At 42.9% G+C, this 13536-nt stretch overlaps 1 protein-coding gene across 3 annotated transcripts in view; it reads right to left on the bottom strand.

Annotated features, from left to right (window-relative positions):
* Window positions 1-3230: 3230 nt before the first annotated feature.
* The window catches only part of LOC124038326 (equilibrative nucleoside transporter 1-like), a 55509-nt gene continuing 45203 nt past the window's right edge, over window positions 3231-13536 (bottom strand). For all 3 annotated transcript variants that reach the window (XM_046354062.1, XM_046354063.1, XM_046354064.1), the window contains exons 8-13: window positions 12584-12668; window positions 12228-12313; window positions 12002-12110; window positions 11665-11750; window positions 4622-4821; window positions 3231-4333 (exon numbers count right to left, since the gene is read on the bottom strand). In XM_046354062.1, the coding sequence (XP_046210018.1) occupies window positions 4222-4333; window positions 4622-4821; window positions 11665-11750; window positions 12002-12110; window positions 12228-12313; window positions 12584-12668 (678 nt within the window). In that variant the 3' untranslated portion in view covers window positions 3231-4221. The remainder of the gene's footprint in view (window positions 4334-4621; window positions 4822-11664; window positions 11751-12001; window positions 12111-12227; window positions 12314-12583; window positions 12669-13536) is intronic.

The raw sequence follows: 13536 nt of genomic DNA, 5'->3' as shown, positions 1-13536 counted from the left end.
ATAATTTGTGTGATTTTGTTGTCAGCACATTCAAATATGTAAAGAAAAAAGTATTTAATAAAAATATTTTATTCATTCAGATCTAGGATGTGTTATTTTAGTGTTCCCTTTATTTTTTTGAGCAGTGTATATTTCCGCCCATCTCTGTGAACTAATCCATTGCGGAGGACTAGACAAAAGACAATTGATGCTTGATCTATAATGTATGCTTGCTCTATAATGTGGTCAGAGGCTCCAATTGGAGGGTTTGAAGCAATTGCGAAGCCTCCAGGAGGCCAAATCAAGCACCGTACCACATGGCGATGTGCCTCCCAAATGTGACAATCCGGAGGGCTCTGTATAGGTCCGCATTAACATGATTGGTTGACGTTAGGTGGGGGCGGTACATCTATTAGAAAACACGATCCTTAACAGCTCCACACTATTCCACCAAGCACAAGAAGTATGAATGCCCGAACTTCCGCTCAGGCGGCATCAATTTAAATTTGGAATGGCCAATGCAGATAGATGCACTTTTCTACTGAATGCGGCCTCTCCCGCCAATTTGTGCACATTCATTTTGTTTCACACCTTCGTGTCATTGTTTTTGCATTTGATTGTTAGTGTATATCAATTCCCCATTACATATTACCAGTCGTACATTTACCATTAATTCCTAATCTACAATGTTTGTTATTTTGGTTATGGTCATTTCTATTAATGCATTCAATGTTATTATTCTAGTCTTTCTGTTATTGTCTGGGTGGACTAATTGTTTTTAAGTGCACAACCTATGCTACACTTGTGAGAAACAAGTTTATTTTATTTCATTTACGAGTTTCGTTAATTTAGCCATTGTCTTTTGTTTGGGGCGCTCCTGTCAGTGTTGAATAAGGACGTGCAAGCATAGAAGTAGGCCTATAGGCTAACTGGCCTGCGTGCAAATGTGAAATGTGCTCATTTGGGGATTGGATAGTATTTCTGATTGGTTTAACACACCACCACTACTGACATGTGGAGCTTCTTAAAGTAACGTTTTCTTCACCTCAAAACAGCACGTTCATGATGTCTGTTTTAACATCCATTGAGAACAAGTTACTGAATGTATTTGAAATGTTTTCCTGCCCTCTCCTTTCGTTAACCACTCAGCATGAAAGGTCAAAACGCCATGCTCCGATCCAGTGGAAATACAAGAAGTAATCAGGTAGGCCCATTTTATCAGTGCTAGACTGATTTAGCTTCCGGTAATCATTTTGGGTGCTGGTACTGCTTATAATCTATAATTTTAACAGGAGCTCAAGCAGTAAAACATTTGAGGTGCTCTGGTGGGCGCCCGCCAAAATCAAGCACTGCTTCTTATGACATGCGCAAATAGCCAGCTGTGTCCCGATCTTACTGTCACCGGAAAATGAGGGCCCAAAATATTTTATACAATGCATCAAGTTCGCTAGCGCAAGCTTCGGGCCTGACCCAAATTAATAGTTGATACGTTTCAGTATTTTGAAAATGAAGACGTTACTATAAAATGAAATTATTCAAGAAAATATGCGTATTTAAACCATAACTGGCAAGCAGATAGGTATAAATAGTCAGATAAATTGGCATTACACACGATAAAAGTTGCTTAGAGAATAGAACAAACAGTGGTGTAAAGTACTACAGTAAAAATACTTTAAAGTACTTCAGTCTTTTTTGGGCTATCTGTACTTTACTACCTTTCTAAAGAAAAATGTACTTTTTGCTCCATACATTTTCCCTGACACCCAAATATACTCGTTACATTTGTAATGCATAGCAGGAAAGGTAAATGGCCCAATTCACGCATTTACCAAGAGAGCATCCCTAGTCATCCCTATTGCCTCTAATCTGGCGGACTCATTAAACACAGATGCTTCGTTTGTGAATTGGTGAGTGTGCCCCTGGCGATCTGTAAATACATACAAAAAAATGGTACATCTGGTTTCCCTAATATAATGAATTTGAAAAGATTTACTTTTAATGTGTGAATATATCTAAACACCAAATACTTAATTTGAATGAAATAGTATTTTACTGGGTGACTTTTACTTGAGTTAAAGTAAAGATGCCTTTAATAATAGAAAATTATCCAAGTATGAAAATTGTGTATTTTTGCCACCACTGTGAAGAAAAATATAAAACGCAACATGTAAAAAGTGTGTTGGTCTTGAGCTGAAATAAAAAGATGCAAGAAATGTTCCATATGCACAAAAATATTATTTCTCTCTAATTTTCAGCACACATTTGTTTACATCCCTGTTAGTGAGCATTTCTCCTTTGCCAAGATAAATCATCCAACTGACAGGTGTGCCATATCAATAAACTGACTATACAGAATAATCATTACACAGGTGCACCTTGTGTTGTGTGACAACTGCACACTTTAGTGGCCTTTTGTCCCCAACACCATGCCACAGATGTCTCAAGTTGAGGGAGAATGCAATTGGCCTGCTGACTGCAGGAATGTCCACCAGAGCTGTGGCCTGAGAGTTGAATGTTAATTTCTCAACAGAGGCGGCTTAGAGAATTTGGCAGTGCATCCAACCAGCCTCTCAACCGCAGGCCCAGAACCACCACATCAGTTTTCTTCACCTGCGGGATTGTCTGACCAGCTACCTGGACAGCTGATCAAACTGTGGGTTTGCACAACTGAAGAATCTCTGCACGAACTGTAGAAACCATCTCAGGGAAGCTCATCTGCATGCTTGTTGTCCTCACCAGGGTCTTGACTTGTCTGTAGTTCGGCATCATAACTGACTTCAGTGGGTAAATGCTCACCTTGAATGGCCACTGGCACACTGGAGAAGTGTGCCCTTAATGGATGAATCCCAGTTAACTGTACCGGGCAACTGGCAATATGGAGGCATGTAGGCGAACGGTTTGCTGATGTCAACGTTGTGAACAGAGTGCCCCATGGTGGCAGTGGGGTTATGGTATGGGCAGACATAAGCTATGGACAACGAAAACAATTGTATTTTATCTATGGCAATTTGAATGAAGAGAGATACCTCAATGAGATCCTGAGGCCCATTGTCGTGACATTCATCTGCCACCATCACCTCGTGTTTTAACATGTTCATGCACGGCCCCATGTTGCAAGGATCTGTACACAATTCCTGGAAGCTGAAAATGTCCCAGTTCTTCCATTGCCAGCATGTTCCACTGCCTGCCAATATCCAGCAACTTCACACAGCCATTGAAGAGTGGGACAACATTTCACAGGCCACAAGAAATTAGTTGAAGTACTTTATGCAAATAATAATTTAAGTAGGCCTTAGACACTCACTGTATATAAGACAAATAAAACTCAACATTTTACCACTGATCAACTCTATACGATGGTGCTATCTGCACATCTGTATTCCCAGTTGTGAAAATCCATAGATTAGGGCCTAATTAATTAAAATTGACTGATTTCCTTATGTGACCTGACTCAGTAAAATCTTTGACATTTTTGCATGTTGTGTCGGTATTTTTGTTCATTGTAGTTCTGACACAAAAGGTTTTGATGATGAACCCGAGAAATGGCACAAACTGACAGAACAAATGAACGGGTGAGTTTACAAAAACTCTCCTCCCCTCACGTTCACTAGCACAACGCATGTAATTAGTAGCTGCATATTTGTTGTAGCTGTGCTTGAAATTCCTTTACATGTCAGGGCAAAGCGCTACCATAATGAGCATTTAACACGGACGTAGGCTGTTAAAACAACGTCATTGAAATTTAAAACCTATTCTAAACTAGAAGGCCCATACAACTCAATGATAACACATACTAAGACATTAGAAGCTGCACAGTTTCACAATCATTTCACAATCCATATAAATACATGTCCTGCACCATTTACTGCTCATAGCGGCATTTTGGCCTAAGAGCTGAAATACTCCCTTGAGCTGAGAGCGCTTCTCCAGTCTTCCACCATGTTCCCTGCAGGATGAGAGACATGTTGGCAACTAGAGCACGAGATGAGGGTAGTTACATAGGCAGCTGAACTAGATTAACTTTGCATTCTTTCAAAATGGAGAGTATTATAATTCAGTGGGAAGAGCGGAAGCACATACACTCAAGCTCTGAGGCTGGCTGCATCTGAGTGTTGTAGTGTTGCTGCCGTGTGACAGTCAACACAGCAAAGTTCACCTCCTCCTCCACCCCTCGTCCTGCACGGCGGGTAGAGGAGCAGACAGTGTTCCGAGGGGTGGGGTGGTGTTGTGGGGACTCCAGGTCTAGATAATGATTCTGAAAACAAAGGACAAGGCAGCTCCCAGAGCCAAACCCAGAGACAGGAAGAATGCCATGATGGTCCCGGCCGTCTCCGCTTCGCGTTGTGCCACTTTCCTGTATGGAAATAGGAGGGACAAAACACATGACCAGGAGAAGAAAACAGGACTGTATACAAATTATGAACCAGTGCGATGTCTTTTTCGTCATGAGAAGACTGTGAAAGTACAGTGTTTCTCAACCTGTGTTACAGGAACCGGCAAGCTATGGTTCCCTTCTATGGAGTACCACACGCAAACTGACTATAATTAGTCAGCTTTCCAGCTGAGGAACCAGTCAGCAGTGCCGGTCCCTGATACAGAGGGTTGAGAACTCTGCTGTAGTTGTCACTGGTGATGGTCTTACTTTGGTCCGAAGCACATGCAGAGGCTGGCCAGGTATCCATTGCTGAAGGAGAAGAGGATAATGAAGACTATGTACCAGGCGTCGTGGGCGAACAGCACGGGCAGGTTGTTCCTGGGCTGGACGTTACACAGCATAAAGAGAGGCACAAAGACCACACGGAGACCCACCATGACGGGCAGGATGACGCTGTCCTTACCGGGCTGACAGGAAAAAGAGGAAATCTCAGTACGCAGCAACACATCGTACAGATCCACTCCACTCTTATACTGTGTAAAACAGATCACTTATGAATGTGAACCCTGATCGCAATCACCTCTCTTCATACTGGATTTTGTCAACAAGAAAGTTGCTGGTCAGGTGTGTTGAAATGTCAGGTTGCTAAGGGTTTTACACACTTCCTGTGTAGCTTCAGTAATGTAAACTGAGGGGGGACAGTAGTTCAAGGTTATGTAGCCTGAGACAGCCACGCCCTGGATAAGACGGGGTCTGAAACCCACACACATTCAAATGAAAAGCTTAGACAAGGAGCCTGTGAACTCAGGGAATTCAGCAATGGCCTCCAAATGAAACCTTGAGCTACAGAATTCAGAGCAGGCAGGAGAAATAAACAACACACTATAAACTCAATTAGTTATATTATAATGAGGCCTACTATATGCTTCAGCACGAAGTGAGGCTAATAAAACACAGCACTGTAAAAAGGGATAGTGAAACATTTTCTCTGTGAAATCATTTAACTATTCCACCCGTGGCCAAGCTTAATTGCATTTGATTATTTCAATTGGATTGGATAGCAGTAGGGCCTGGAGAATAGAACACCACAGAGCATTGAGTGGTGTGAGGCTGACTAGGGTTCAGGGCAGGTTTTCAGATGGGCTGGAGATTAGAGTAATGAGGTACTCACAGCTGGCTAAGGGATGTTCTAGGGTCATTAATGTGTTATCAAGGCTGTATCTCAATCTAATGGTTTAGATTGTCTGGCCAAAATATGTTGAATCACGGTATAATGGTAGCCATATTGTAGTCAAAGCAATTTCCTTTAATGTAAATTAGTCAGAATCACAGGAGGTTGGTGGCACCTTAATTGGGGAGGACGGGACTGTTCTAAAGTAATCATAGGGGTCATGATGCGGAAGGGAGGGAGCGGAGGTAGAATTAAATAGAAACAGTGCACCATCTAGAACTCTATGGGGAAACCTCTCAGCCAGTGAATTACAGACTCCAGAGCTGGGAGCTGTTACAGCCCCAGTCATGAGATCTAGTTAAAAACAGGAAGCTACTCAAAATCAATAGGGGGTGTTTAATTTCACCACTCCTCAACCACCTACCAAAACAGACTTCCTTCAGCAGTCACACAACCTCTTCATCCTAAAAGTGCTTTTTTCCCAATACAAACCACTGGCCTACACAGCAAGTGTTCTGTTCCAAACCAGATTTTTCACAGAATTCTGAACGATTGATAATACATTTAATTTGTAAAAAGCTTCTCACACACAAGGAGCAAATATAAAATAATCCAAAACAGACAACAAACAAAGATATATACCAGGTGACATCAGATCCAGAGGACATGAACAGAATTAGCCGAATTAGCAACTGCACGGTCTTGAGCTGTGCCATAAAAGGAGGACAGTCCTACTAGTGTCTGGAAGTGCATTCCACAGCCGCGGAACAGCGCAATGGATAGCCCTGTCACCCATAGTTTTTAGTTTGCTACGAGGCTGGTGAAGTTAGATGGAGGAGCAAAGGGTGCGTGTGGGGAAAAAGAGTAGAATGAGGTCAGACAGGTACTTGGTTCCAGAGTTGTGGATACCTTGGTAGGAGTGTAGTCTGTGCGTGAGCATATGGAGAGCCCGTGGAGTTTGGATAGCACTGGAGTGATGTGCTCGTGGGGGGAGGTGTGGGTGAGGACACGTGCACCACAGTTCTGGAAATATTGTGTCCTGTTTCAGAGCTTGGCAGATGCGCCAACAAACAGGGCGTTACAATAGTCCAGAAGGGATTAAATAAAGGCATGGATGAGTCGCTCAGATGCAGGATGTAATCCCATAGGTCGTAACCTGGCAATGTTCCGTAGATGGAAAAATTTGACTTTGGTCACACTCTTGATATCAGCCACAAACAAGAGCAGACTGTCAAATATCACACCCAGGTTGCGGACCTCACTGGAGGGGAGGACCTTGACACCATGCCAAAGCAGCAGCTACTCTTCCTGGGGTCCAGCTAAATTAAGACAGGTTATACCATTTTAAAACATTACAATACATTCCCAGATTTCACAACACACTGTGTGCCCTCAGGCCCCTACTCCACCACTACCACATACAGTGGGGGAAAAAGTATTTAGTCAGCCACCAATTGTTCTCCCACTTGAAAAGACGAGAGAGGCCTGTAATTTTCATCATAGGTACACTTCAACTATGACAGACAAAATGTGGAGAAAAAAAATCCCGAAAATCACATTGTAGGATTTTTAATGAATTTATTTGCAAATTATGGTGGAAAATAAGTATTTGGTCAATAACAAAAGTTTCTCAATACTTCGTTATATACCCTTAGTTGGCAATGACATAGGTCAAACGTTTTCTGTAAGTCTTCACAAGGTTCACACACTGTTGCTGGTATTTTGGCCCATTCTTCCATGCAGAACTCCTCTAGAGCAGTGATGTTTTGGAGCTGTTGCAGGGCAACACAGACTTTCAACTCCCTCCAAAGATTTTCTATGGGGTTCAGATCTGGAGACTGGCTAGGCCACTCCAGGACCTTGAAATTCTTCCTACGAAGCCACTCCTTCGTTGCTGGGGCGGTGTGTTTGGGATCATTGTCATGCTGAAAGACCCAGCCACGTTTCATCTTCAATGCCCTTGTTGATGGAAGGAGGTTTTCACTCATTCATTCTTTCCTTTACACGGATCAGTCGTCCTGGTCCCTTTGCAGAAAAACAGCCCCAAAGCATGATGTTTCCACCCCCATGCTTCACAGTAGGTATGGTGTACTTTGGATGCAACTCAGCATTCTTTGTCCTCCAAACACGACGAGTTGAGTTTTTACCAAAAAGTTATATTTTGGTTTCATCTGACCATATGACATTCTCCCAATCTTCTTCTGGATCATCCAAATGCTTTCGAGCAAACTTCAGACTGGCCTGGACATGTAATGGCTTAAGCAGGGGGACACGTCTGGCACTGCAGGATTTGAGTCCCTGGCAGTGTAGTGTGTTACTGATGGTAGGCTTTGTTACTTTGGTCCCAGCTCTCTGCAGGTCATTCAATAGGTCCCCCCGTGTGGTTCTGGGATTTCTGCTCACCGTTCTTGTGATCATTTTGACCCCACGGGGTGAGATCTTGCATGGAGCCCCAGATCGAGGGAGATTATCAGTGGTCTTGTATGTCTTCCATTTCCTAATAATTGCTCCCACAGTTGATTTCTTCAAACCAAGCTGCTTACCTATTGCAGATTCAGTCCTCCCAGCCTGGTGCAGGTCTACAATTTTGTTTCTGATGTCCTTTGACAGCTCTTTGGTCTTGGCCATAGTGGAGTTTGGAGTGTGACTGTTTGAGGTTGTGGACAGGTGTCTTTTATACTGATAACAAGTTCAAACAGGTGCCATTAATACACGTAACGAGTGGAGGACAGAGGAGCCTCTTAAAGAAGAAGTTACAGGTCTGTGAGAGCCAGAAATCTTGCTTGTTTGTAGGTGACCAAATACTTAAATTCATTACAAATCCTACAATGTTATTTTCTGGATATTTTTTTCTCATTTTGTCTGTCATAGTTGAAGTGTACCTATGATGAAAATTACAGGCCTCTCATCTTTTTAAGTGGAAGAACTTGCACAATTGGTGGCTGACTAAATACTTTTTTGCCCCACTGTATCTACAGTACTAAATCCATATGCATGTATAGTGTGTATGTGCCAATGTTTGTGTTGCTTCCCAGTCCCAGCTGTTCCATAAGGTGTTTTTTAATCTGTTACTTTAAATCAAATTTTACTGCTTGCGTCAGTTACTTGACGTGGAATAGAGTTCCATGTCGTCATGGCTCTATGTAGTACTGTGTGCCTCCCATAGTCTGTTCTGGACTAGGGGGCTGTGAAAAGACCTCTTGTGGCATGCCTTGTGGGGTATGCATGGGTGTCCGAGCTGTGTGCCAGTAGTTTAGACAGACAGCTCGGTGCATTCAACATGTCAATACCTCTCATAAATAAAAGTAGTGATGAAGTCAATCTCCTCCATTTTCAGCCAGGAGAGATTGACATGCGTATTATTAATATTAGCTCTCTGTGTACATCCAAGGGCCAGGCGTGCTGCCCTGTTCTGTGCCAATTGCAATTTTCACGAGTCCTTTGTGGCCCCTGCCTACAAGACTGAATAGTAGTCAAGGTGTAACAAAACTAGGGCCTGTATGACCTGCCTTGTTGATAAGAAGGCAGAGCATCCCTTTATTATAGACAGATCTGGCATGGGTCCTGAGATCCTCAAAAGGTTCTACAGCTGCAACACGGAGAGCATCCTGGTTGCATCACTACCCGGTACGGCAATTGCTCTGCCTCTGACCGCGAGGCACTACAGAGGGTAGCGCGTACGGCCCAGTACATCACTGGGGCTACGCTGCCTGCCATCCAGGACCTCTACACCAGGCGGTGTCAGAGGAAGGCCCTAAAAGTTGTCAAAGACCCCAGTCACAGACTGTTCTCTCTACTACCGCATGGCAAGCGGTACCGGAGTGCCAAGTTTAGGACAAAATGGCTTCTCAACAGTTTTTACCCCCAAGCCATAAGACTCCTGAACAGGTAATCAAATAGCTACCCGGACTATTTGTATTGTGTGCCCCCCCAACCCCTCTTTTTATACTGCTGCTACTCTCTGTTTATCATATATGCATAGTCACTTTAACTATACATTCATGTACATACTACCTCAATTGGGCCGACCAACAAGTGCTCCCGCACATGGGCTAACCGGGCTATCTGCATTGTGTCCCACCTGCCAACCCCTCTTTTACACTACTGCTACTCTCTGTTCATCATATATGCATAGTCACTTTAACCATATCTACATATACATACTACCTCAGTCAGCCTGACTAACCGATGTCTGTATGTAGCCTCGCTACTTTTATAGCCTGTCTTTTTACTGTTGTTTTATTTCTTTACCTACCTTTTGTTCACCTAATACCTTTTTTGCACTATTGGTTAGAGCCTGTAAGTAAGCATTTCACTGTAAGGTCTACCTACGCCTGTTGTATTCGGCGCACGTGACAAATACACTTTGATTTATCCCCATCTTAGCTACTACTGCATCAATGTGTTTTGACCATGACAGTTTACAAATTAGTGTTACTCCAAGTAGTTTAGTCATCCCAACTTGCTCAATTTCCACATGATTTATTACAAGATTTAGTTGAGGTTTAGGGTTTTGAGTTGAGGTTTATAGGTTTAGTGAGTGTTTTGTTCCAAATACAATGCTTTTAGTTTTAGAAATATTTAGGGCTAACTTATTCCTTGCCACCCACTCTAAAACTAACTGTAGCTATTTGTTGAGTGTTGCTGTCATTTCAGTCTCTGTAGTAGCTGACGTGTATAGTGTTGAGTCATTCGCATACATAGAAACTCTGGCTTTACTCAAAGTCAGTGGCATGTCGTTAGTAAAAATTGAAAAAAGCAAGGGGCCTAAACGGCTACCCTGGGGAATTCCTGATTCTAACTGGAATATATTAGATAGGCTTCCATTAAAGAACACCCTCTGTGTTCTGTTAGACAAATAACTCTTTATCCACATTATAGCAGCCATAACACATGTTTTTCAAGCAGTAGACTATGATCGATAATGTCAAAAGTTGCACTGAAGTCTAACAAGACAGCCCCCACAATAATTTTATCATAAATTTTTCTCAGCCAATCATCAGTCATTTGTGTATGTGCTGTGCTGGTTGAGTGTCCTTCACTATAATCATGCTGAAATTATGTTGTCAATTTGTTTACTGTAAAATAGCATTGCATCTGGTCAAACAATTTTTTACAGAAGTTTACTAAGGGTTGGTAACAGGCTGATTACTTGCTCAAATAGCCAAAGGGGGCTTTACTATTCTTGGGTAGCGGAATTACTTTAGCTTCCCTCCAGACCTGAGGGCACACATTCTCTAATAGGCTTAAATTGAAGATGTGGCAACTAGGAGTGGCAATATGTCTGCTATTATCCTCAGTAATTTTCCATCTAGATTGTCAGACCCTGGTGGCTTGTCATTGTTGATAGACAATCATTTTTTCACCTCTTCCACACTGACTTTGTAGTGGCATTGGCAATGTCAGTGGAAACAGAGCTTTTTATGTTGTCAGCATAAAAGCGAAAGCCCTGTCTGTTTCCTCAAGATGTTTCCCAGTGGCAGCATTCAGATATAAAACATTAGTAGCCCAAGGACAGAGCCGTGAGGGACTCCCTGTCAGACCACAACTGTCTGACCTACTAGGATGGCTACAAACTAGTAGCGATCAGTGAGATAGGACCTGAACCAGTCCAGGACAGTGTCTGACAGGCCCCAAGAGCTTCTCCATGTGGTCCAGCAGGATGGGGTGGCTGACCCTGTTGAATACTACACAGAGGTCCAGCAGTGTGAGGATGCTGGCAGCCCCAGAGGCAGTATTCATGAGGAGTTTATGGATGACCCTTACGGAGTTTATTGATGACCCTTAACAGGGCAGTCTCGGTGCTGTGTCTAGCTCTGTAAATCCGACTGGACGGGTGTCTCAGCATCATTTCACTCATACTCCCCAACAAGGTTTCCAACTATAATTCCATTCTATTCACGTTGATGGTGTGTGTCGGGGTTACAACCCCTATAACGTCATGTAATCACCAGGCAGTAATCTGGATCAGATTTGGATTAACATTTTTGAGAAGATAAGGTATTTTTAAACAAAAGTGGTCAGGCCAGGGGGAACCATTTTAAGAGAGCACAGATGTTGAGTAGGAATCTACACCAACAAGCCGTTGTCTGTTTGAGACAGTGTCAGTGGAACTAGTGCTCAGGGCCTCAAGACTCACCCACATACACACGGCCGTCAGACTCCTTCCTGCCCAGTCCATCACGTTGAAAAGCAGGAAACACGACACAGGGATGAAGTATGTATCTGTGGCGACAAAGGGACAATAAACCGCATGGTGAATAACAAGTCCACAGACTTAAAATAAATACGGGAACCTATTTGAGCAAAATTGCAAGGGCAGATGTTTGGCATTGTCCTTGCTAGTTTTTTTTATTTTTATATAGAGGATGAATGCTATGAGCCTGTATGCTGGTCACTCTCTTCACACACCATTTATACAGCGAAACACAGGTGAATAATCGTTTACAACATAAACGCTCCCTCAGCACACTCACCCCAGGCACCTCCATCGGCCATGGTGGATCTGACATCAACTGTGACTGCAGGAAAAGTTCCGATGGTGATGGTGAACACGAAGCACACAGAGAGGGCCATTACCCAGATCTACAAACACAGGACAAAATAAGTCCAACATAAGTGGGTGGTTTTAGGCCCCCCCCCACCAATTTCCTCACTTCGGAGGACCACTTAGTTGATATTATCTTTGTGCAGGTCCCTTGCCTGTTTAAAGATGGCAAACACAGATATCGTGGGCTTCGCTTCCTCCTCTGTCAGACTGACCACTGGCCTCTTCTCTGCTGGGCTGTCTGTCACACAACGCAAAAGTCTGTTTGATTCCTCACATCCTCTTTTGTTGTTAGCTTGACACAGTTAGAGATGCAAAATAAGCTAATTTAAAGAAGAACTGAGAATTAAATCAAGAAACATACATAAACAAGCAAACTATAGTTATACTATAATCCAGCGAGCCCTGAGCCGAGTACACTACTACACACAAAAGGAGAAACACATTTCTCAATGGCTTCAGGTTTTATAAGCCGAGTTTTGTTACATGTCATTCCAGCTGCTGACTTTACCTTTTTTCAATAGGTTCATCTTGTTCTCCTCATCTCCGCCGGCTGGCTTGGATCCATTACTTTCCAGGTAGTACTGGAAAAACTCCTGCGAGGTAGGGAGAGACTTTAAGACAATTCAGCACATTTGCCAAGCCACATTATTTATTTATCCTTATTATACCGGGTACGTTGACTGATAACATCGTTTTTTTTTACAACAACAACCTGGGGAAGAGTTACAGGGGGAGGAGAGGGGATGAAATGAGCCAATTGGAAGCCAGGTGGCTATGATGGTATGAGTGCCAGATTAGAAATTTAACCAGGACACTGGGGTTAACATCCCTACATATTATTATCAGGTTACTGAATCTGTCCATATAGCTGAGTAGGAGGACACATTATGGATACAGGCCAGGGGGCTTTAGAGTGCTACACCCTGCTAACGACTTCCCTCAGATAACCTTGTTGAGCCAATGACGACTTCACTCAGATAACCTTGTTGAGCCAATGACGACTTCCCTCAGATAACCTTGTTGAGCCAATGACGACTTCCCTCAGATAACCTTGTTGAGCCAATGACGACTTCCCTCAGATAACCTTGTTGAGCCAATGACGACTTCCCTGAAAGTATTTTGAGGTCAGAGCATCCCATTAGGAAGACCAGATCATTAGGGGTCAATGTTCTGTGTAGATTAGAGCAGCTATTCTAAACTGGTGGGTCGCAACCCAAATGGTTTTGAATGGGTCGCAAGTTCTTTAAATGAAAAATACTCCAGTCTGAACTTAAACAACTAAAACCAGGTAGAAAGTGTGTAGAAATCAAAATGATTTTATATTTTAACCTCAACTATATTTCTTGTGGTCTCAAACCAGTGAGATTAACATTCTTCATCAAGAACATGGACAAAATTGAAGGACTGAAAATGAAAGGTGAGACTTGTTCCCTTGTCATATAATTGGTATATTTACTAGCA

This window comes from Oncorhynchus gorbuscha, linkage group LG06 (assembly GCF_021184085.1).
Source record: "Oncorhynchus gorbuscha isolate QuinsamMale2020 ecotype Even-year linkage group LG06, OgorEven_v1.0, whole genome shotgun sequence".
In the NCBI taxonomy this organism is placed as follows: domain Eukaryota; kingdom Metazoa; phylum Chordata; class Actinopteri; order Salmoniformes; family Salmonidae; genus Oncorhynchus; species Oncorhynchus gorbuscha.
Note: the sequence above shows the minus strand (reverse complement) of the source record. Positions and strands in the feature narration are given on the sequence as shown.